Source organism: Sander lucioperca, chromosome 3 (genome assembly GCF_008315115.2).
Source record: "Sander lucioperca isolate FBNREF2018 chromosome 3, SLUC_FBN_1.2, whole genome shotgun sequence".
In the NCBI taxonomy this organism is placed as follows: domain Eukaryota; kingdom Metazoa; phylum Chordata; class Actinopteri; order Perciformes; family Percidae; genus Sander; species Sander lucioperca.
The window spans coordinates 12,994,851-13,018,540 of NC_050175.1; the positions used below are offsets into that span (position 1 = coordinate 12,994,851).

Consider the following 23,690-nt stretch of genomic DNA (forward strand, 5'->3'; position numbering starts at 1 on the left):
ATTTAAAATAACCTGTTGTCTATTGTTTCATGTGGTTCTCTGTGACAAACTGCCCATTTTCTAATTAAGTTATTTCCAATCTACACATGATTATTGTAATTTTGAAAGGTTTAAAGGCAAAGAAAAAACAGAACAAGCCTTTGAAACATCTGTGGAAAAATCAAGGTCATGTTGTACAGGATGAGAAGAGAAAGCAAAGCCCTTAAAAGTGAGATGTGTTATATGTCTGAATGCCTTTGCAGATGGTAATGTTGACTCTGGAAGCCTCATGGAGCCCTGGCTGCTGCAGGCCAGGAAACATCACTAGCACTAGGGCCATGTGGGACCTCTCCTTAAAAAAAGTTGAGATTTTTTCACAGCCCATTGTAAGCAATCATGCAAATAGAAACTTGCAGTCGTGCAGTGCACAGACACTTCTTTCCAGAAGGCAGAGAGCAATGCTCAGTCTACTGACAGTCGAGCCAGCAGAGAAGTCAGGACATATTCTCATAGCACTAACAGACAATACCACCACCAGTTGGTCTTCTGAAGCCCACTTTCACTCTCCTGGGTGTGATTGCTCCTGAATGCACATTCAACCTCCTCTACTGCTGACAGTGAAGACCTGCAGATGCACTCAACCACAGGCTTACTTTTCAACACTGCATCTGTCTCAACACTCACACCAAAGCTGTACCCGCGGGAAGAGGTAACACATGTTTTATTGACAGAGCTACAGGTGGTTTGAGTTTGAGCTGCTGGTGGACTGGAGGAGTTTTTTTTCCTGTGGTGAGCGGTGGCATCTTTGGAGCCAGTATGGTGCCTATTGTTGTGGCATGTTTGGTATTCATCCTGCTGGGCTTGGGGCAAGCTCAAGTTGCCACACAGATTCAGGAGCAGAGCCAGAGTCGGGGCCAGGGGCAGGACAGCTCTGCCACCCCTTGGAGGCAGGTGATTCAGTGGGAGAACAATGGCCGGCTGTTTAGCCTGCTGAACAGTGGAGCTGAATATGTTCCTGCCAGGGCGGGGACCCAGGACAGAGGTCCCAGCGTGGTTGTGGCAAACACTAGTCCACGCTCTTCGCGTCGACCTCCGGGAGGCAATGTCCGCCGCCAGGCTCCATCAAGAGGATCCTCTGAGACTATCCGTGGGCAGGCAAGGCATCCTTTTGGCTTTGGGCAAGTGCCTGATAACTGGAGACAAACTACAGGCAGCACAGGTGGTAGCCAGTTCCAAGGATCCTCTAGCACTCGCTTCAGGCCATCCACAGGCTCTTCGTCTTCATCGTCATCATCATCCTTTTCTTCATCTTCTTATAGTATACCATCCTACCCACAGAACCCATTTCCTCAACAGCCTCCTTTTCAACCAGGACCTTACGACTCTAGTGTTGTAGAGGGACCAGTCAGGAGCTACGAGCCACCTTTTCAGCCTGTTGCCGGTGGAGGATTTGGCGTTGGAGGGTATGGCGGTGGAGGGTATGGTGCTGGACAGGGGTATACTGGAGCAGGGTTTGGAGGTGGTCTGGCCCCAGTGCTCCCAGGCTCTCCCTCTGATTTTACTGACGATGGCTACCGTTACTACCAGTCTTATGGCTATGGGCCCAATCCTGTGGTGCCTGCACGTGCTGCCCAACCACCATTTGCAGATGGTCTGGACCGCAGATACACCCACAGTCTCTTTAACGGGGAGACTGCTCCTGCCATCCCTGCTGTTCCTGCCCCTGATGCCAACCAGGCAGCTCCCGTAATAGTGGACAGGACAGGACCAGCTGGTCAACCACAAGTCAGGAGCCCTCAGTATGAGCAGTTTCCTCCATATGGAAGACCCCAGCCTTCTTTCCTGCAGCCCATTCCTCCAGGCAGATATTCTCCCAACTCCGGCCTTGAGAACCCCGGCATGAATGTTGGGAGTGTGTACCGACCAGAACAGAGAGGTACGGTAAGCTTTTTGTTTTGTGAACACAATGTATCCTTCATTTAAATCTGTATAATATTATGAGAGGCTTTGACACATGGGTGGGATGGCAGATTTGTAGCAATATGTTTGGTTTTCAAGAGAATTCAAGGGCACGCAAATATTTCACATTTTCAGCGGAAACAGGAAGCATGTTCACTTTTAGGCATTCACCCAAAGGTACTTCTGTCTTTGATTTGATTTCTGTTATTGCTGAAATTTGTAAAACCCAGGGGAGTAGAGAGCTCACCACCCCCCTCAAGTACACAATCATGTTGTTTTTTTTACAATATTCTTCTTTCAAGTTGCAAATATCTGTAGTTAGAATGAAATAGCTGCTTAAAATGTAGTATAACATATATTTTTTTAGTTTACAAACAAAGCAAGTACACAAGGACAAGGATACAAGGTTCATCTTTTTCCACTTGTATGGTTATTGAAACCAGGTGTTGAGCAAGCCCTGCCAATATACAGAGAGCACACACAAGAACCACTGTGTTTTTGTGTGGGGAGTTCTGTGGTATACGAAAGTATACGCGACGTGTGGAGTTAGGTAATAGTGGTGGTGACCTCATAGGGGGTCTTGTGACAGGGGGTGTTGGTGGGCCGTGGCTGCCTCCTGGGCTTGAGGACAGGAGAGAGGAAACAAGGGAGGGGGATACTGTACTTCACCACTCCCCAATGGGGATGGAGTGCATGGAAAGTCCCTGTAACACATGGGGTCCATTGCTTCAGCTACAGGAAATCAAAGAAATATTTAGTCAGAGTTCTTAGGGGAAGATTGAGTATCAAAAAGTGCAATACCCTGGCCTAAAAATATATATTTTCATAACATATCACTGTACTATGGAGGAAGACGTTTCTCAAGAGCATATTGTTAACGCTAAGGAAAACATGACTTAGCTAAATGCAAACAACATGTGAAGTTTTTCTATGTTCTGACCACCAGAGGCTGTGTCTGGTCTGAGCTGAGAGGAGATGAAGACCTCCAACGAGATTCCGGCTCTTAATAATGCAGATTTACCTTTGTTTTACTCAATGATCTGCTTTGCTGTGCAGCAGTCTCTTTAGTGTGCTGTATGCCTTGAATTCATCATTCATTAGCCAGTCTAGTGCTGGGAGGCATTTCTACAGCACAAAAAGCCAACATGTGTGCAGATGCCTTAGTGCTCCCCGTAATTATCATGATAAAGATTCAGCAATTGGGGGCTGTTGAAAATCTGACATTTTTATTGCACTGCTTCATGGCACGGCATTAGGCTGTTAAAGTACCGTAATAACTATTGTGATCTACTAGTTTAAAATTTACTTAAAACTAAAGTCAGCAGACACGCATATTTATTAACCATATGTATTTATTATTTAACACCATTTTTAAAGGTAATGTTATGTCGTAACAAAGGCTGTAAAGTACATAAGATACACTGATATATCAAAATAAACATATATTTCAATGAGCAGGCTGCAGATTGAAAAACAAATACATTCTTAAAATTAAAATATATATATTATCGTATGTGGTCAGTAAAAATATAACTAAATACAAATAGGTTTAGGGTAGAGTTAGCGTGGGTGGACAATCTGGCGAGCATTACCATTAGCAACCAAAGTGTATAATGGCAATGAATAAGTATAAGGCCATGGTACAAGTTTCAGTGCAGAACCACTTTCAAGTCATTTCTTTTAACTGTCAAATGTTTCAACAGACAAGTTGTTCCCAGAATCACATACACTGAATAGGGCTTGACCTGCAGCCAAAGCTACAAGGGGTTGGCAGTAGAAGCAAAGTGTAGTATGAAGAGAGCAAGAATAATACACAGCACACTGTATATACTGTGTTCAAAGAGATTAGTCAAAAAAGTTTGCATATTGCCCCACTATACCCATTGGCATTTAATCTCACTCTTCCTTGCTCTCATATTCCCTGACAAAGCCACAAGCAGTCATATGTAAGAATAATTAGACTGTAATTAATTCATTAAGACAGCTGCAAGGCATAGCTGCAGCTATTTCACTCATTAGCTCAAACATGATATCTTCAAATTAAGAGAACTGGTTTTAGCATCTCACTTTTACTAAAATAAATCTGTAATATACTGACTACCAGAAGTAAAATGGTTGATTATCATCAATATAGATAAGATGTAATAACGAGAAAACAGATAATAATAAACAACCTGGCAAAATAAGTTATAATAGACTTTATACTCAATACAATCATTAAATGATGTTGTGATTTTCATTTTAAAATGACCTAAGTATTCCAATATGCAGTTCCCATGCAGCCAACAGTCTAGCCCTCATGTCTTTTATTATGCTATATTAGATGGTATAAAAAGCATGGCAAGATTCAGTTTCTTTTCTCCGTGGCCCACTTAGAGTGTAATGTGTGGCTTTGTCACATGCTGTTGAGAGCTGCTGATCAGCTTTGGCTTTTCAATACACTTTATCCCTCTGAAAGGGACCCAATTTCATATTTCAAAAGATTAGGAGGCAGAAAACAAAGCTTTCCTTGGGTGAGGAGGAAAATGGGGTTAAGAGTGCTGTTGGAAAACCTCTGCGTCTCACAATGGTCTTACAGTATTAACATGGTCTGCCCCAGGAAGCTTCCCCCTGTCCTTCACGTCTGCCTTGGAGAGAGCTGTCATATAGGATGTTTACACAATGCCCACAAAGGCAAAGCCCTTACTTAAACTTGCAGCTGGGGAGGGAGGACTCACCGGGATGTTGAACTGGACAAATAGAAAATAATAAAATAATGTCTTTTAATTTCTGCATTAACATGAAGGGCTTCAGTTATGGTCTGTTTATGGAAACCAGACAGGATGTTTTCTATCTTTTTTCTTTTTGTGGCTTAAGCTTGCTGCAACAGAAATGATAGGCTGTGCATCATTTTTGTTATTTTATTAACACTTCCAGGCTTAGAGGTCAGATAGTTTGACTTTCAGTTGCTTAAACAAGCTCACATTTAAGCGTGTCTGGCCTTTGTGATCTAAACAGAGAGGGATGATAAGCTACGCCAGAGACTCTTGCTGGCATGGCCTTTACTGGGAACAGGATGAAGTCAGGCCTGCTTATTTATTTTTTTACTTGTTCCTCAGGTTTTCTGACAGACTTGGTCAGTGGCCCACTTTAAAACAGCAGTGGTGTGAGATCACTGTTGTTCTTGCCCTGGCATTCACGTTCTCCCTCTCTGTGTCTCTGTCTGGCTCTCTTGCTGTATCTCTGTGCACATATGCCTTCCCTCATCTCTTCATCTCTGTCACTTGTTTGCAGAATCTAAAGTATGAAAAACAGGCTGCATTGCAACAAGCTGTCCTGTGATACTGTAGCTCAGATATTTCCAAGTTTAGCCTTATCCCCAACACATATGACTAGTCATTCTACGTTTACTATATTAAAGGTTATGCTGAAGTGACACATTCTTATTAAGATCAGTGCACATAGAAGGTCACATCACATTAGCCAAGAAGGCAAGAAATTATTGGTATAAAAAGGTTCTCTTTTGCAACTCTGTGCTCTCTCTCACCCTAAAATCAACCTTGTTTGACAGGCCTATGGAGCAAAAGTGTCTCATTAGAAAACCATGATAACAATCTGGAATGCACAGTAATTAGTGGCCGAAGGCTATCTCTAGAGAGACCCAGTCTTGAATTGTGCATGTTTGCCCATCATATCCTCCGATCAGCACCACCATAATTACCAGGTAATAAAAAGTTGATGACAAATATGCTAAAGAGTTCCTCTGTTTCTGTGGTGTATGCTGGCACTGATGGGAAGGGAATACATTTGTAGAGCTCAAAAGGTGACTACACTTAATAACATTGTAAATGCTGTGTATTATCATGTTTAAGTCTAAAACTTCCCTTTGACTAATTCATAAGTAATTACTCTTTTGTTTTCAGTATTCTGAGCACATCTGAGCAAATTACTTTTACTTACTGAAACAAGGTTGAGTGTTGTTGAATGACAATATAGGGTGAGCAGTCTGTCTATTATTTCAGGTTTGCCTGACCTGGTTCCTGATCCCAACTATGTCCAGGCTTCCACATATATCCAGAGAGCCCACATGTATTCACTCCGCTGTGCTGCGGAAGAAAAATGTCTGTCAAGGTAAACCCAATTGTGGATGTCCTTTGCTGGCTTGTGTTTATTTATTCACCTTTTCAGTGGGTTCATTCTAAAGTCACAGTATCAAACATGTCCTTTCCTCAGTGGGTCCTGTTTTCATGTTAATGTTTTCATGTTAATGACAAATGTTCTCATTTTAATGGTTTCTGCGAAATCTTAAAGGGTAGCTTGTTGGCTCAATGGTAGCACATTTCAAAGACATTCAATTGTGGTATATTAGAAACAATAAATGATTTCCTGACTCAGTGTATCCTTCTTATATCCTGTCCAGGTTGAACCCTGCTTTGAATCGTACATTAAAGCAAAGCACTAATTTGTGTGAAAGAATACCATTCTTTTTAAGCTGCTTCACCTTTAGGTAGCATTAACCAGCGAGTGAACCTTCCTTTAATTCTAACATAGCCTTCAGGATTATACCAGTTCTGTGCAATAGTATCTAGAAATAATGTAAAAAGTTGACCAACAGCATAACATAAGTGAACCGAATCCTGGTCACCCTCAGGGATACGGACTGTTGTTAGTTTCATTTCTTTGTGTTGGTGGATAGCATCCACCGAGCCCCAGGCCTGGGCCCTCTGACTGCCTTTGCACTAAAGACACTATTGAAATGATGGAGGTGTGCTGTCCCCATGGCTGCTCTATTTGCCCTCTTCCAATCACAAGCACAGTCATCCCTCAAAGCCCTTTCATATCCTGTCTGAGTTTGCTGCAATTACCGACAGATGGGCTGTTGTAATTTGCCATACACTCCAATGTCAACAACAGCCACAAGATGAATGATTTAGATCTTCAGTGGTATTGTGAACTCGAGGTTGTGCCTCCTTTTTCACACAAAAAAGTGAATCGTGCAACAGAATGTTTCCTCTACCCATGTAGAAACTGTGTTTGGAGAGATGGTTGTAATCTGTAGAATGAATTATTTAGTAGATATGCTTCTGCCTCCAAGCCTTTCCAGTCCGGCTCTTTTTTTCCTTTCTTTGTCTTAGTTATGAGAAACAGACATGCCGACATTCTTTTTGCAGGGTTAGGGTTAGTGCAGTTTCCCTTACTTTTTGTCTTGATGTATGTGTCCGCCATTCAGCTCCGCCTATGGCCCCGAGATCACCGACTATGATGTAAGGGTCCTGCTGCGGTTCCCACAGAGGGTGAAGAACAAGGGGACTGCCGACTTCATGCCTAACAGGCCACGTCATACCTGGGAGTGGCATAGCTGTCATCAGTAAGTACTTAATACAAAACAGATTTCACCTAATCAGATAATTATGCTTTACTGACTGTTGCTGTAACCAGGGAGCTAGTGTGCAAGCATATTTATGTAAATCTGATTTTATTCTTACTAAGTGTATTTGTTTATTTACATAACTAATATCTGTACACATAGACTGGTATATGTTGATCACATTACTCATAAAAAGGTTATTGCAATTTTACAAAATAGATAGATCTGGTTGTTAGTTTTGCTTGTAAGATTCTGAAGGTTGTAAAGTCCTGATCTAGCTGAATTTGTGAATCATAATATTCCATGAATAATATTTAATTAATGTACAGAACCATGATGGATGATGATTTGCAAGTCAAGTAAATACATTTTTTACATATAGCCCAATATCACAAATTACACATTTGCCTCAAGCAGCTCTACAAACTGTACAGTGTACGACATCCTCTGTCCTTAGAACCTAGATTCGGATAAGAAAAAAACTTAAAATAGGGAAATATAGAAAAAAAATAGATGTTGTGTGTAACGAATAGACCAACAGACCACTAAGTTCATGTTGAGTAAGATGATCTGGCACATGTCAATGCCATTTGATTAAAGATAAATGCAGATTGGGTGTCATAGCGCCCTATAAAATCCATATTGTGTCCTACACGGTCATACTACAAGAAAAGCCCCTGGTTGGCCAAGAAAGTACACATTCATTTTCCTGGTTTGAAGAGGAGATGGGAGTCAAACTTATGGAGTCCATTAGAGAGCCAACCCTGTGTGAAATAAAAAAAAAATATTCTACATTGCATGAAAAATAAGTGTATATGTGGGTTTGATCAATTTATCAAGCACAATTCTTACTGTGTTTCTCAGTGGGCATATTTTAGTTGATTTAGCAAGTCAGTGATGGCTGATGAGGTGATTTTGGGGGTATCGTCAGGATTTTATAACATTATATTCCATAGACTGGCTTTTATCTCACTTTTAGCAAGTCCGCCCACTGAACCTAGTGCCAGGCTCTGCTGCTCTGCTTTACTATCCTCATCTTAGAGGAATGTTGACTGGCTGTTAGGAGATTGGCAGTGTTGTTGCTGTCTGACATCAGTCTGCATTTACACAGTGGTTCCCAGGAGGCAGAAAGCCAAGACAATAATTCCACTGGCTGTGTGATCAGAATGACAAATCCATCATTTTTTCTTGTCAATCTGTGACACCAGATCACACAGCTGCTAAAGTATGATGGCATGGATATGGGTTACTGGGATAGGGTGTTTCTTAACAAAGAAATCTCTGTAGGAGAAAAACATCTCTAGGCCAGATTTTCACAATAAACGTTGCTGCCCTACATTTCTGTTCTGTTGAATAAGCTGTGTAGTTGACAGTTCTGCTTTTCATTACATTCACCCCTATCTTTCTCACTGGAGTATTAGAAGAAGGGAAGGGAACAGCATCCTCTTGAGTATCATGGTGTTGTAAAAATGTTGGAATTCTGTATGTTATTTTTTTTAAAACAATCGAGGACACAGAATTCTTATTTGGTAGAGAAAGTTAATGATAGAGTTCTTCAACTTGTTCTTTATTTGTCACAGTCCCTTACGATACAACTTTATTTAAGTGTGTGACCTTTGTGGTCAGAGATCATAGCTGCTGTTTATGCAGGTGCTTGGATGTATGTCTTCATATCCTGTTTGCACTTTGTGGAAGGCAAATGTCAGGCCACTGCTAAATAGTTCTCAAAGAACCTACTGTAGTTCTCTGTGTTTTACAACCCAAGCTGTGATCTGAGAAACCCTCAAAGTCTTGTTTGTTGCAACACCAGTGGAAAGTGACTCATGACTTCGAAGAAGGATTGGAATGTTTCGTAAATTACAATTTCAAATTATTCTTCTTAAATCCTCTATTGGTCCTTCCAACTCTACATTCTCTATAGTTGACATAGTCAGTGAGGTGATCCAGGAATCCGAGGAGGCAGGGGACCCTTCCAGGCACCTCGCAATCCAGCACCTCCCACCCTCAGTCTTTTTCTCTGCTTCCTGCACTCTTTCTTTCTATTTCACACGCACACACACACAAACACACACACACACACACACACGCACGCACGCACGCACGCACGCGCACACACACACACACACACACACACACACACACTCCAGATAATCATCTCAAGACTGCCACTGAAATGAATGGCACTTTCTGGAACACAAACAAAGACTGTGCTTCAACCTTCCAATGCGCCCCCCCACCCTCCCTCCAGCCACACCCACCATCACCCCAGCCCTGGTTTATACATGTGTGAATACACTCAAACACTGCACAAAAATGCCTGTGTGCCCCACATACAATAACCTGTAAACACACTCGGCCATCAAGATTTGCATGTCAACAGAGTAACTTATAGTATAGAGTAATTTATGCCAATAATCACAAAAGATAGTGTTCAGCAGCAGATAATAACTGACAGGTTTCTACCTGAGAGCAGCTCATAATTGGGTGCCTCTCCTATGGAAAGAATGAGTCCTTGAATGGTCACTTGCTTCGTTAGTGGAAAGTACCCACGTTCCCTTCCAAGTCATCCTTCAATCTTTAATGACTGTTCCAGTAAAGGCTGTTGCTATGTTGAAACATGGACCATGAAGTAAGGCGAAAGGAAAATATTTATATAGTCTGATTTTGTCTGACTGTAGGAGATCCAGTGCTTACCTCACCTGCTGCAGCAACTAAAGTCAACACCAATTAAATATATTGTGTGGTGCAATTTAAGAATCAAAGGATAATGGAAATAAATACTTGCAATAACGGCTGGTAATTTCAGGTGGGTGTTGCCTTTAGGATCATAGTCATTTTTATGTAGGCCATTTTGTATATAAGACTCAAAGTGCAGCTATTGGGATTAACATTTTGAAAGGTTTTGTTTTATAATCTAATCTATAGTGTGATGGATTGAAAACAGTTATACCTCGCCAGCTGTCAAGTATTAGCTGAATTTTAGGAATAGTTATTTGGCTAATCTTTGTGTGATTTTATCATAAGGAACTTTGGTAACATGAAATTAAAAATAGCATGTGAGCTCTCATGTTGCATAAGAGCTCACATGAGAACTATTTTAAATGTTTCTATTTTCCCCCAAAAAAGGCAGGTAGAGCAACTATACAGTGCACAAAAACAGGTTACTAACGTAACACATACACATTATCCTACATGTCTTGTCGCCACACTGAATGAAACATGTATTTAGGTCCACACAAACAACGGGACATATTTTTGTTGTTGTTTTTCATTACTTACTGTTTTCCTTATAATATAAAAAAAGTTATTTGGGTACACTTGCTTATATATAAGGCTTATCATGCTCAGCTTTTGTTGAGATTTTGTCAAAGTTGATTCAACTCATTTTGGACAGTGTACTGTAGTTTGTTGTGGTATTCATTTTTGTTTTATTATAGTTGTTATATAATCATATGTGTTGTAGACAATAATACATATTTTGTCAGTATGGGTTTAACAAAATCAAAATCGAAATGAGACGATACAATGCAATACAATAGCACAACCCACATTTTCCAAAATGGGTTAGATTAACACCTCTCTGAGCTTTATTAAGGTAGAGATCATTGTGAAGCTGCTGCATTAGATTGCAATAGATTTAGCTACTTGTGCATAGAAATGTGTACACACTGTAGGAATTTTGCTATCTTAGTTATACAGACCAGAATGCTCGCTACTAACATACTGTATTTGTTGTGCCTGTGACAAATGATGTCATGTCTGGAAACGTTATAGCCATGCTTCATGTTCAGCAGTGCTCCACGGCCTCACGTTCTGCTCATATTTGTGCCACCAGCAGCATACCAGTCAAAGTTAATTGTCAGCACTTTCTATGTGCTATGGAAAAGCATAGTTTTCTCATGAAAGGGTATGTTCTGCTGTATGTTGACTTCTGCACTTTGTAACCACACAATATGGTTCTCCTTTGCCTGTCTAACATGTGCCCCCAAGTTTACAGGGAAATCATGACATCATCGTGACACTGAATATATAGATATATGTATACAGTATATACGTATATAATGATATTCTTATAATGTGACAAAATTCAGCAGGCTTGTGATAAGTAAATAGCATCCCGGGTCACTTTGATATTTGGGATAGGTCCAAGTCATACAACAGTTAATATAACAGATGATTTCAAATGGACCAGCACTTTGACAGAGTCCCTTGGTTCATATTCTGGTTCAGTTGAGATGATCAGTGGCCATGTGCATCCAGGCTTTTCTAAGCTGCTAAAGCTGTGCAAAGAAACACACTGCAACCAGCACACAAATACACACATACTGTGATACACACACACAAATATGCGCACGAACACATGAAAATGATCACACATACACACACACACACACACACACACACACACACACTCACACAGAGGTGTTGTGTTCTCACACACAAACACCTCTGATCTTGCTGACTGATACAAGCTAATTAACAACATTCATACTTCATTAGGGTGTTAAATGTGCTTCAGAAATACTTTATTGTTGCCATTAATTAGTATCCGTTGTCCTTTGATACTTTATGATGTGTCAAGTCAAGGTGCAACATCACTTGTTAGCAGATGAGGTCAGCGGGTCTATGAATTCACTTACGTCACTCACGTCTTTAAAGTCTCACTTGGATAAGCTAAATTGAAACAAAATGGCAATGTAATTAACAAACTTGATAAACTGAAAGTAATTGTTGCTTAGATACTGGTTCTTAGGCAAACATGGCATTACAGATAACGCTAAAATAAACTTAAACTCTTTGATTGCCCACTTTAACTAAGACGTTTGTTTCACTTTTCACTACATTCACAGTCTTTTGCTTGTTCCGACAGGCACTACCACAGCATGGATGAGTTCAGCCACTATGATTTACTGGAGGTCAGCACTGGCCGTAAAGTGGCAGAGGGACACAAGGCTAGCTTCTGTCTGGAGGACACCACCTGTGACTTTGGTCACCTAAAGCGATATGCATGCACCACTCACACTCAGGTAACACAGCAAACCAAAACATGAAATATTATGTTCACCTTCATTTGGTGGTCACCAGCAATACACTTAGTCCACTTCCTTACACCACTTGCTTTATCAATCACAAAGCCAATATCCATCTACTGTAGTTACACTATTTTTGACTAGTGCAACTGCAAAAAGACACTCAGTTGATCAATATTGTACACAAATATTGTTGTGGTAAAAGTTCTGAATGAAAAAAATATCAGAGTGTCTATTTGCACCCCCGGTATGAATAGCCTCGGCCACACAGCTGAGCTATTCACACCCTGTGATGTAACAACAAAAACACGTTGCTCGCATGCACTGAAATCATGGCGGACATTCATCTTCCATGACAGCAGAAACTGGCATATTAGGAAAGTTTTGTCTCTAAAGTTAATAACAATTGAATTTCTAGCGGAAAATGGATACTACAGTTGCGCTTTCTGTCTTCAGTGAAAGCATACAACCGTTAGTTTGTTAGTACCTATTTTTTGTATACAGTATGGTTACCTAGCAACCGAGGCTTGAAGACACCAAGTGGTAAACAGTTGTACAACATTCTGTAAGAACTGCTAGGTGAGTGGTTAGAACACTGAGCTTTGATCTGGGAGTCTGGAGATGGATTCCCTGGTGAGGAGATCTTGTTTTTTTCATTTTGTATTGGATAATTTGCATGCCATTGCGCAAGTCAGGGCCCGCGAACGCGAAATTTTTTTTGCACGGTGGTAGGGGAAGACTCATGAATATTCATTAGGGGACTCATCCCTGAATGGCTAGTACTCGTTGCCTGCTCTGGTTGGGTTGGTTAGGTTTAGGCAAGAGGAGTGGGATTGGTTATGGTTAGGGGTAAGAATGTCAGGACGAGCCAATCAGTGATGAGTTCCCTAATGAATATTCATGAATCTTCCCCTACCACCCTGTAAAAAAAAATATTGCGGCCCACGCAAGTGTATGCATTAGCGTCTCTCTATGTGCGAAATACTGGACACTGCAACGATAATATTTCAAAAAGGTGTAATACATGATTAGTATGGATAAATAAAATAGCATACATTGATATTTGTACCAGACGGGGTATTAATAGAACACATTGCTGTGTGCACCGGCGGGGTACGAATAAAATTGCAAGTTTTTTTTTTATCTTGGATTAGTATTCCTCACGAGCGTATCTCCTCCTTTCTGTTTCTTCAGGGGCTAAGCCCCGGCTGCTACGATACATACAATGCAGATATTGACTGCCAGTGGATCGATATCACCGACATCCAGCCTGGAAACTACATACTAAAGGTAGGAGTCAAGTGAGAATATGTGGCAAGTTTGTGGACAGAGCAAGGTCACATTTCATGGAAGAGAGTGAAGGTCTGGGTCACCAAAACAAATTGATCTGGGTTATAAAAGAGTTATAAAGTTACTGAAGTGTTCTAGTTTTTTTGGTGTGTGAGCACTTCATGTCTCAGTGGCATTGGTTTCCCATCCATCTCATTTTCTATTTTCCATGCATATTTTATTTTGTCAGTATGGCTGCAAGATGTACACACAAAAGATCTATACATGATTGTGTTCAGTGTTATCCATCCCAAATACCTTCTTTCTTCACCTATTAGCTGTTTCATTTTAATTTCATGATTATGGGGAGTTGTAATGTGCCATCTGTCTTTTGTCTCTCAGCTCCAGGTTAATCCTAAATTCTTGGTGCTGGAATCAGACTTCACCAACAATGTGGTCAGATGTAATATACACTACACAGGACGGTTTGTTACAACAACCAACTGCAAGATAGCACAGTAAGTAAGAGAGAATGTACACACTTTTATCACATAGTTGGTAATTGATTAGTAATAATTTACTGGGAGAGTGTTACATTTATATGCAATGTCCTCATAATCTACTGCTTGTTTGTGCAAGTAAAACCTGGGCAGTTTTCAGATATTGTGTTTTTGTAGAATGGGAACTGAAAGGCCGTAAATCAGGGTTTGTGTCATGTTTTCACTGCTGAGTTACACTGAAGCACATAACAGGGTGGAAGCTAAATGCAGTTTTATGAAGAGCCTCACAGTGTTTTGAATTACTTAGTCGACTTAATGGGTTCCTGGCTGAAATATTTGATGATTTAATGAATTATGTTCTCATTCTCCAGTTAAGATTAATAGCCTCTAAAACTTTCATAGTCTCTCTCAAAGGGAGATGTAGGGGTGTTGAACTTTTGAATAGCGCTATTAGGAAGTGTATCATTGCACTCAGAATTGCTATCATATCCTCTTGAAAAGACTTTATATAGAGAGTGGTTATACATGAGGAAAGCATCATTCAAGTGCTGAAGTCAGTTTCCTTTAGTTTCACCAGTACAGTGAAACCTGAAACATGCACTTAAACATGTGTTTGCCAAAGCATTTCCAGAGTTAATTGAAAGCTGAATATAACCCCTATTTTCCAACGGGTGCGTCTGCGCTGCGTTCCGGAGCCGCCGCGGGCCCCCGAGCAATCACTGCCATTCAAGTCAATGCTTGCTATTCCACTAGCTGTGCCACGGTGCGTCCCAGAAGCGTGCGTGATGCGGCTCTCTGCTCCGTTCGCGATATTATGAATCCCACTTTGGCCACGCCAAGACCCGCCCTTCAATAGCATTTATTGGCCAGGCGTCCATGCTTATGCAAGGTAACGGTACGCCAGGTCTATTTTCACGCGAGCCATGGGCCGTTCGGACTAGTCCTGGCAAACTCGATTGCTTTTAAGGATTCGGGTTATTCTGAGTCACTCATTAAACTGATCCGGGTTGTTTGAGTCACTTGAGTTAGTATTGATCTATAGGCGAGCCGAGGCGAGCTTGCAATGTTTCAGACTGGTCTGCTTGACCTAATTGCATTTTAACATACTACATTTATACACCAAAACCTACAGTAGGCCTAGCTAGGCTACAAGCAGAACATTGTATGTTATTTCAGAAGTGAAAGAATGGCTTTTGTTGTTGATTTGCTTTACCCTGAGCTCGAGGAGAGACTTCACTCGCTCGTTTGCTACAGATCCATTCATAGCCGGCTGATTCGCGCAATTGACTGACTTGCGCGAGAATTGACAACTCACGAGTCACTGAGGACTCGTGAGTTGTCTGGGAGGCGAACCGAGGTGAGCTTGCTATGTTTTGGACTGTCTGCTCGACCTAATTGCATTTTAACATACTACATTTTACACCAAAACCTACAGTAAACCTAGCTAGGCTACATGCAGAACATTGTATGTTATTTCAGAAGTGAAAGAATGGCTTTTGTTGTTGATTTGCTTTACCCTGAGCTCGAGTGAAGTTCACTCTCTCGTCTGCTACAGAATGATCCACTCATGACAACGTAGCCGGCTGATTCGCGCGACTGACTGACTCGCACGGGAGCTCGCGGGTCGCCGAGGACTCGTGGGTCGTCGAGGGCTCGTGAGTTCTCGAGTGGTCTGTGAGCTTGCAATGTTTCCGGCTCTGAGTCTGCGGGTCGGGAAGTGTCTCGGACTGTCTCTCTGCTCACTCAGTCGCTTGAGTTGACTTGTGGAGTTGTGGTTGCCTACGAAATTGTAAGTTATAAAGCTTTTGGCAGCTGAGATGGCTAGGACTAGTAGTAGCTAATGTTGCAAGAGGTTTGTGTATGGCGCTGTTATCATTTTAGATTGAATTGTAGTAGGACTAAACTGATCCAAGTTAATGATACTAGAGACTCGCGACTCGTGAGTTAATTTAAAGAGTCTGGTTAAAGATCCGAGTGAATCACGACTCAAACAGGTTTAGTTCGGACAGCCAAGCAGGAAATGAAACAGCGAGACTATCCAGTCAATTCACCAAAAGACACCCCTCAATATCGTTTATGTCTCCAACAACACCACAGACAACAATCTTGGAGGTTGATAAATCTAATAGATATCACAGATCTTTTTTTCAGGACAACACCAGAAAAGAGAAGGCATGGAGTTTAATTGCAGGTGTGCTTGGAGTGGAAGGTAGATACTAGCTTAAATTGTGATTGTTCTGTAAAGTACTTGTAGAGACAATACAATCTGCAACTCGGGCAGCAAGACGCTCCGCTTCTGAGACGCTCCTGGTGTGGTACGGCGCGTGGACGAACAAAACCGGAACTCACTCGGAACGCAGCACAGACGTGTCCAGTGGAGAATCGGAGTAATAGTTAGGTACTAATGCCAATAAAAGAATTACGATAGCAGATGCCATGAGTCCTATTTCTATCATTCTGATATTCAGTCTGATATTTAAAAAGATTAAAAACATAAATCCACTCACATCATGTTAATGTAGCCTATGTAATCTGTTTTCTTTTTCTTTTCTTCAAAATGTATTTTTCCCAAAAATTTGTCTTGGGGAAAAAAGGGGGTTGTCTTATAATCAGGGTTGTGTTATATCCAGGTGTCCAATATGGTATATACACTTGAAATTAGGTTTTGATGTATTATGTGTTTATGTACTGTAGCTGATTACAAAACACAACTTTCTGTTGCAAAATGATTGAGAAAGATCTCAATGCAGCAGGCCAAGGATTAACTGTTATTTTTGGATGCTGAGTCCCTCCTCCCAACAGTGATTGCCCAATTAGCAACAGCTGATCCTAGAAGCTAGAAGCTGTCAGAGTTTTGTTAGCGACTCTGTCCTGCTCTTTATTAGATTTGGGAAAGGTGACACTCCAGCAACCCCCAGCAAACACATTGGTTAGTCCTCATCCTAAAAGCTTTTTCCCTTGTAACGTTAAAAGTGAGACATACTGTTTGAAAATACAAACAAGCATGTACATATAAGCTACTCAGCCAAACTGCGTTGAGCTCAAATGAAATAACGGTTGGATTTTACGTTTTTACTTATCACACTGGCTGTACACTGCAATACAAGAACAATGCTTTTTACTTTATGTAGTGTTACATGTCTTCTGCATAAGTCATCACTGTTGAGGATGCTGACTTTTTGCCACTTTTACGTTGTCAACCAATGCATGAAGCTGCCATTAGCTTAATTAGCTAGCTAGAAATCTGCCAGCGACAGGTGTCATTTCAGCCAGGAAAATGGATGTACACCAGCTACAAAAAGAAGCCGACTTTTTGTCTACCTCTGCCTGAAATCTAGGAGCTATCATACTTCATTTCAGAATTTAAGTGGTAAGTCTGCCACTGTTATCACTGTAAACTGCATTATATGTAGTGCAAGAATGTAAAGATTGACAGGCATTAAAACAGTAGGTAAGGGCGGCGGAGCTTAGCGAACAGCCAAACTTCTTATCAGATGGTGGTAATATACAGTTTGATTGTTTTGTAACCAAAATTAAATTATAAGAAAAAAGATCTTGCATAGTTTTGGCATTACAGTGTGAATACAATTGTATAAAATGGTCTAAAAATGTATGTGAACAGAAAACATCTTTGTGAACGGTATTTTGGATTGGCAATAATCATTTTTGTAATTCATGGGGTCAAAGATAGTACATAACTTTACCTGAGCAGTTATTTAGTTTGAGCCCAGTCAAAATGTTCATTATGTGCAGTATCTCATATTGCATTGGCATGCTCCACTGAGTCTGGACTATTAACATTCCTCTAACAAAAGTGTTATTTGTTGTCTGTTTGTTTTACAGGTCTTGATCCGGCACTGGAAGGCTGCCATGCTAGAGTGACCCTGATTGCTATTCCATTGAAATGTGAATGGAATCCATTTGTTGTTGGTTCATTGTTGATGCTGTTTGTCTCTACTATTTTGTGCTGTCTTGGTATACTGAGTCCATGGCCAACAAGGGTCCCACTGGCACTGAACACAATGTGGGGGTTTAAAGTAGACATGTGCGCACACACACACACACACACACACACACACACACACACACACACACACTACATTGCATAATGCATATTGCACATTGATATCTCAATAATGAATCATCAGTCCACATCCCTCCAATCTATGTTATAATATTGTCCTACCAACTACATTTCTCATATTGCATCTCTACCAGTCTGGTTTGGTTAATGCTAGGACACATCATTGCCTTTCAAAAGAGGTGTTTACTATATTTGCACACAAACATCTATGCACACCCCCAGCAGAGTGGCTCTGTTTGATTTATAAATAAAACGTGAAACGGTGCCGGTGCTGAAATGAGACGAGTCAGGGTTCAGCTGTGATCCAGCAAATAAAATTAGGGGACAAAGTCTTCCCAGGTGCATTCATCCATAGTGTGTGGGGACAGACAGAGATGCCCAGTGACTCAGAAGAACTATAATGTTAGTTGTTTGTTGCTTTTTTTCTCTTCACTGCCTTAGTGGGTCAGGCTGAGATACTGTGATTCTCTGGGCACACCCTGTTTAATGTTGTGTTGACAGCAAGAGGTAGACAGCAGGTCATATTTGCATTTGTCAAATCCATGAAATTGTAAGTCAACATAAAAACAAACTGTCAGTACTTGCGCTGTACTCCTCTAAATCCTTGCATATTCGTGTCGTGGCCCCATTCGTCCTTTCTTATTTCAGTAAAACAGGAACAGGAAGCTCAACTAGCAGAAAAGGGTGCTTTCCAGAAAACTAGACTCACAGTATGTAAGCTGTATATTTACACTGTCTTGGGGTCTCTTCTTCAACTACCAACACTGGTCAGATGGCACATAGGTCATCTATACCTTTTGAAGAATGTTTATACAAATATTCCACTGATGCATGACTTTAATGATGGAGATTATTTTGTTGTAACTGATTGTACTTTGTGTATCTAGTTTGACCTGTTACTGTAATTCGTGGAATTCAATGAACTTTATTTTTTTTTTTTTCTTGATAATCTGAATTATTCAAATAGTTGTTGGAAAGAAAACACTACTGCTACAGACTTAGTATTATAATGCAGAGCGTAAGCAAACCATATCTACCTACCTCTCTTATTGAGTGAGCTGTGCAATGGTTCACTTCGGCCTCCCACCAATGTTTTGCAGCACACAGCTAAAACCCACAAATCTGTTGAATATATCAAAGATCACATGATATAGGACGCATACTATGACTTAGCTATATTCCAAAAGATTTAAAGTTATAATCCTTAAGATTTCCGTCCTGGTTGGTCTGGCGACACTTGTAGTTACTGATTGTAACAGCAAGTGCAATTTGATACTACATCAAACACTCCTCGAGCACCAACTTTGTCAGTAGCAGTACAGCAGAAGAGCAACTGTTTACAGTGAACTCAAGTTTTAATAAAGAAGTCAGTCAATAAATGGCCTTCCTCCATCATGCCATAAGCAACTGTGATGTAATTTCATAGTGCACACTGGGCGAGTAGTTTTCCACACAACAGCAGGGCACAGTACCAAGAGTTGGTTACCTTGTTGAGAAGTTATAGTTGACTGAAGTTGACTGTGGCTTAAGAATTTTAACTTTAATATCTATAAATGTGATTACTGAAGTTTAGCTTTTTTCTTAGGAACAATCTGGTCTCTGTATTGATTAAGCAATGGCAAAGCACAAAAATGAGTTTGCTAGTGTTTGTAACAAATTAGTTTATTACTAGTTTTTATTCTGCAATTTCAAAGTTTTCACTTTAAATGCAAAATAGACCTTGTCTTTGGTATCCAATGTATTGCCCTTTTTACAGTAAATAGACAATTCTTTAATTTGATGTGCATTTTCCTACGTGGGTAGCTCATGATCATACTGTACGCTCACTGACAAGATGTAACAACATGACATTCAGTGGAATAACAGCACAAGAGTTGGTGACAGTTATACAGCATCTTTGACATGTGGTGACGAAATTTGTATTTTTCTAACAGTAAACACCTGTCAAAAATGTCATATACAATAAAAACAATTACATATCTGCTGTGCACACTGAATGAAATATGAATGCTATGCACCACAGTGGATCCCTGTGCTTGTATGACGTTTATACAGAATACATATCAATAGATTCTAAGGAAATGCTATGCGGCAGGTGTGACAAGTTACTGAAATCATCCACTTCATAAGAGATTAGGGGTAATATGTTTAATTCATTAAGGTATTTTCCTGGGTACTGTATGCAATTTTGTCATGCATGATTCAGGCAGGGATGCAAAGCTGACCTTTATGAATACAGAAAATACACACTGCATATATGATGCCTGCAAACTCCTGGGTGGTGGCACCGGTGCTGTGCATACATGTATCAGTCACACTAGTTGTTATGTTGTAGTTTATTTTACAAAATCTGCCATGTTGAGATGTGTGTACACATCCTTTAAAATAATCTGCTTGGGTCAGACACTATCACAACACAGCCAAAGATCCATTTATTTTTTCAACTTAACTCTCTTCAGTTTTTTGTTGCCAATTAACATCTGACATTTCATGTGATTTCTTTTTCAGCAGCAAACAGAGCCCAATCACAGCATTAAGAGTCATTACATGGAACATAGCCCTGTGTTGCAATAGTAAGAGAGGATCTTATAATGTTATTAATTAAATAAAAAACTACACAAAAAGTATGGTTTTGTCAGGGAAGTGATTAGTTGACTATCTTCTGGTTTGTTTTCCTTCAACATTGTTGCCAAGTTCTCATAACCAAATAGTAACAATGACTGGAAAAGAGTTAGCAATGTTGTACCACATTCTCATTTGGAAATGGAAATGTAGACTAATAAGCAATATTTGTGGAGTGATTACAAGCTTCATTACACTTCTATGACTAAAGGTCAAGATATCTTTTTTCAAGATCTTTTTACCGGAAAACCATTCAAGTGGGAACAAAAATCACAAGCTCTAAAGAAATAATCTAGAAATATGAGGAATTGCCTTCTAAAACATTGATTCAGTCTTTGAAAAACAAGATGGAAGGAACAAAAGGAAAGAAAACAAAGGAGAGGACCTTACAGCGTGCACAAGTAGATCAGAGAAAAGGCAGGTTGAAAGTTGGAAGTTTGTTTTCTGTCCAGCTGTTTGCCCAAATGCAAAAATTTAGCTTTTAATTTCATTGAATCAACATAAAACAAAACAACATGTTCACTCCTCCACATTTTTATTTTCAGTTTTGAAAGATAAGGATAAACAGATAAGAACATGAGAATAAGACAAAATTAGAATTTCAGTTTGTAAATCTGAAGATTGTTTTGCCTAGAACCTGAAAATTAAAAAAAAAAAACTTTAACACAACACCCTAAACATACAATTTGCAGCATGAACAACCCCCCCACCCACCACCGCCCCTTCATCTTCACCACCCACCCAGACAAAAATCAAGAAAAGATGACACAGTAACTACAATATTCAAGACCATTCAACAAAATAATAACAAAACAGACAATAACTTATGAACCAAATATATATAAATGACAACACCATAAGCCCATCATACATGTCTCCCCAGCACAAAGCTTCTTAGGAGCCCTCCAGAAGCTCAAGTACCTTCCCCATTTTCTAGTGTAGACATCCAATCTGGAAAAGTGTTTGTATGATAGCTTTTCAAATGGCGCCACCATAGCCATCTCACAAGCCCACTCCTGGATTGACAGCACCCCTTCATTCCTCCATCCTCTTAAAACAATCTGTCTGGCTATCATTAAACTAGTTTGGACCCAACTTCTTATATGCTTTTTAGGATTGATCCATCTCCCAGAACAAATAATCTTTGGCTGAATGGAACCTGGGTCTCTGCAGTCCGACATAGGTTATCATGTATCCCAGTTCAAAATTCCTGGACCTTAGAAAATTACGTAACTGGCTGTCCTCTGTCTTACATTTCCAATGATTTGGTGTGTCTTTCAACCCAATTCTAAACAATCTGGAGGGAGTCCAATTGTAGAACCTGAAAATTGAAAATTAAGGTGAATCCATTCTCTGAAAAAGTCTTGGCATAAAATCTGGAAATGAAAAGCTTCACAAAGGTAACATTTATTGCAGGCCTGATGTATTTGATTGCATTCAATTGTGTGGTGTACCTAAAAAACTGGAAACAGTGCAGTTTTAGTTGTGAAATATGATATTTGAAAAACACATACTGTAGACATTCCTAGTACAAGTATTTCCTGTCCACCCAGAAGAGTGAGAATCCATTACCTGGTTGTTTTGAAACGCTGTTCTCACTCTCATATTTGGTCTGTCCTAACAAAACCCTGACCCCCGTGATGGGACTTCCTCTTGGTATGGGCTGTTTGTTCAGGCTGTTCACACAAAATCACCCCATTCCAGCTCTTTTTGCCACATTATGTTGTTTTGTCAAAGTGCTGCAGTACGTGCCATGTGCTCGACTTTGACCGTATGTGTTTACGTTAATGTGTTTGTGTGTGTCTGTGTATATTTTTGTGTGTTTGTGTAAGAGAGAGAAAGACAGATGGGTAACTCCTAATGAGGGAGAGAGAAGCCAAATGATGCTATGAATTGTTTAACTTAGGGGTATTACTTTTCCAAAAGGAATGGACAGTCTTTGCCTGTTGAAAAGTCTCACTGGTATATATACATTTTTCATAAGCTTGCCTCTGTTTTTGCTCCTATGTATTCTTATTCAGCTGCTGGTTAAGCAGCTTAAATGAAGCTGTATATTCCTCTGTGGGGTATAGGCAATAATGCCCAATGTCCACCAGGAGCCTCTTTTACAGTCTCGGCTTTGTGTTCTTGTTATTGGTAATGAAAGGGACATACTGCAGCACATTCCCGACAGCAGTGTCAGCAATGGCTGTTAAAGCATTTGAGTTTGTTAAATGATTTAGGACCATTTCTTGCAACAAATGAATATGCAATTGTATTTATCAGAAATGTGCTAGAGGGTGTTTCCCAAGTGAATCCAAACAGTGTGCGATTCTGAGTGGAGCACATAAAAATACCCCAAGGGGCGTACAGAAGAAAATCCCACACATACTCTATCGCTGAGATATGGAATATACAGTACATGATGCACAATGCCAGAGATACCAACGCAAGCATGGAGGTAATAAACTAGAACAGGAGGAGAGGGGGGGGGATAAAGTGTTTGTATAAATGGTCAGAACAGCTTGTTAGATTATGAGGTGATTGTAAGAGTCTGTAAGAGATGATTCTGATCAGCTGACAGGATGTGCAGCGTCACCGCTCTTCCTGATCCAAGAGTTAAACCATGGTAAGGTACTCTATGTAGCATCAACTATTCTGCACTTGGGGCTCCATCCCAAGCAAATTCAAGCAGCAGAAAAGATCTTGAAACTACCTTCCTAATAATACATGTTCTGACTATATCTGAAGCAACAGGCATGTTGTAATTCCCCTTGAATGTTGGAGGCCCCTTCTCATTCAGTGTGTGAGCTCTGCAAGCAGGCTGGCACCTGATCAAAGGAACATGTGGCAAGATATTGCAAGATAGTGTAGTAGTATCCTGAGAAAAGGGAACGACTCATAAGAGGTTGCAACATGAT

The 23,690-nt window shown here is 40.4% G+C and overlaps 1 protein-coding gene across 1 annotated transcript; it reads left to right on the forward strand.

Annotated features, from left to right (window-relative positions):
• The first annotated feature begins 363 nt into the window (after positions 1 to 363).
• loxl1 (lysyl oxidase-like 1) lies at positions 364 to 18,024 on the forward strand. The gene is made up of 7 exons (XM_031281553.2): positions 364 to 1,915; positions 5,940 to 6,048; positions 7,148 to 7,285; positions 12,156 to 12,312; positions 13,510 to 13,605; positions 13,987 to 14,102; positions 17,928 to 18,024. Exons 1-7 carry the CDS (start codon positions 796 to 798, stop codon positions 17,932 to 17,934), a joined length of 1,743 nt encoding a protein of 580 aa, XP_031137413.1. The 5' UTR covers positions 364 to 795; the 3' UTR covers positions 17,935 to 18,024.
• Positions 18,025 to 23,690: the final 5,666 nt, after the last annotated feature.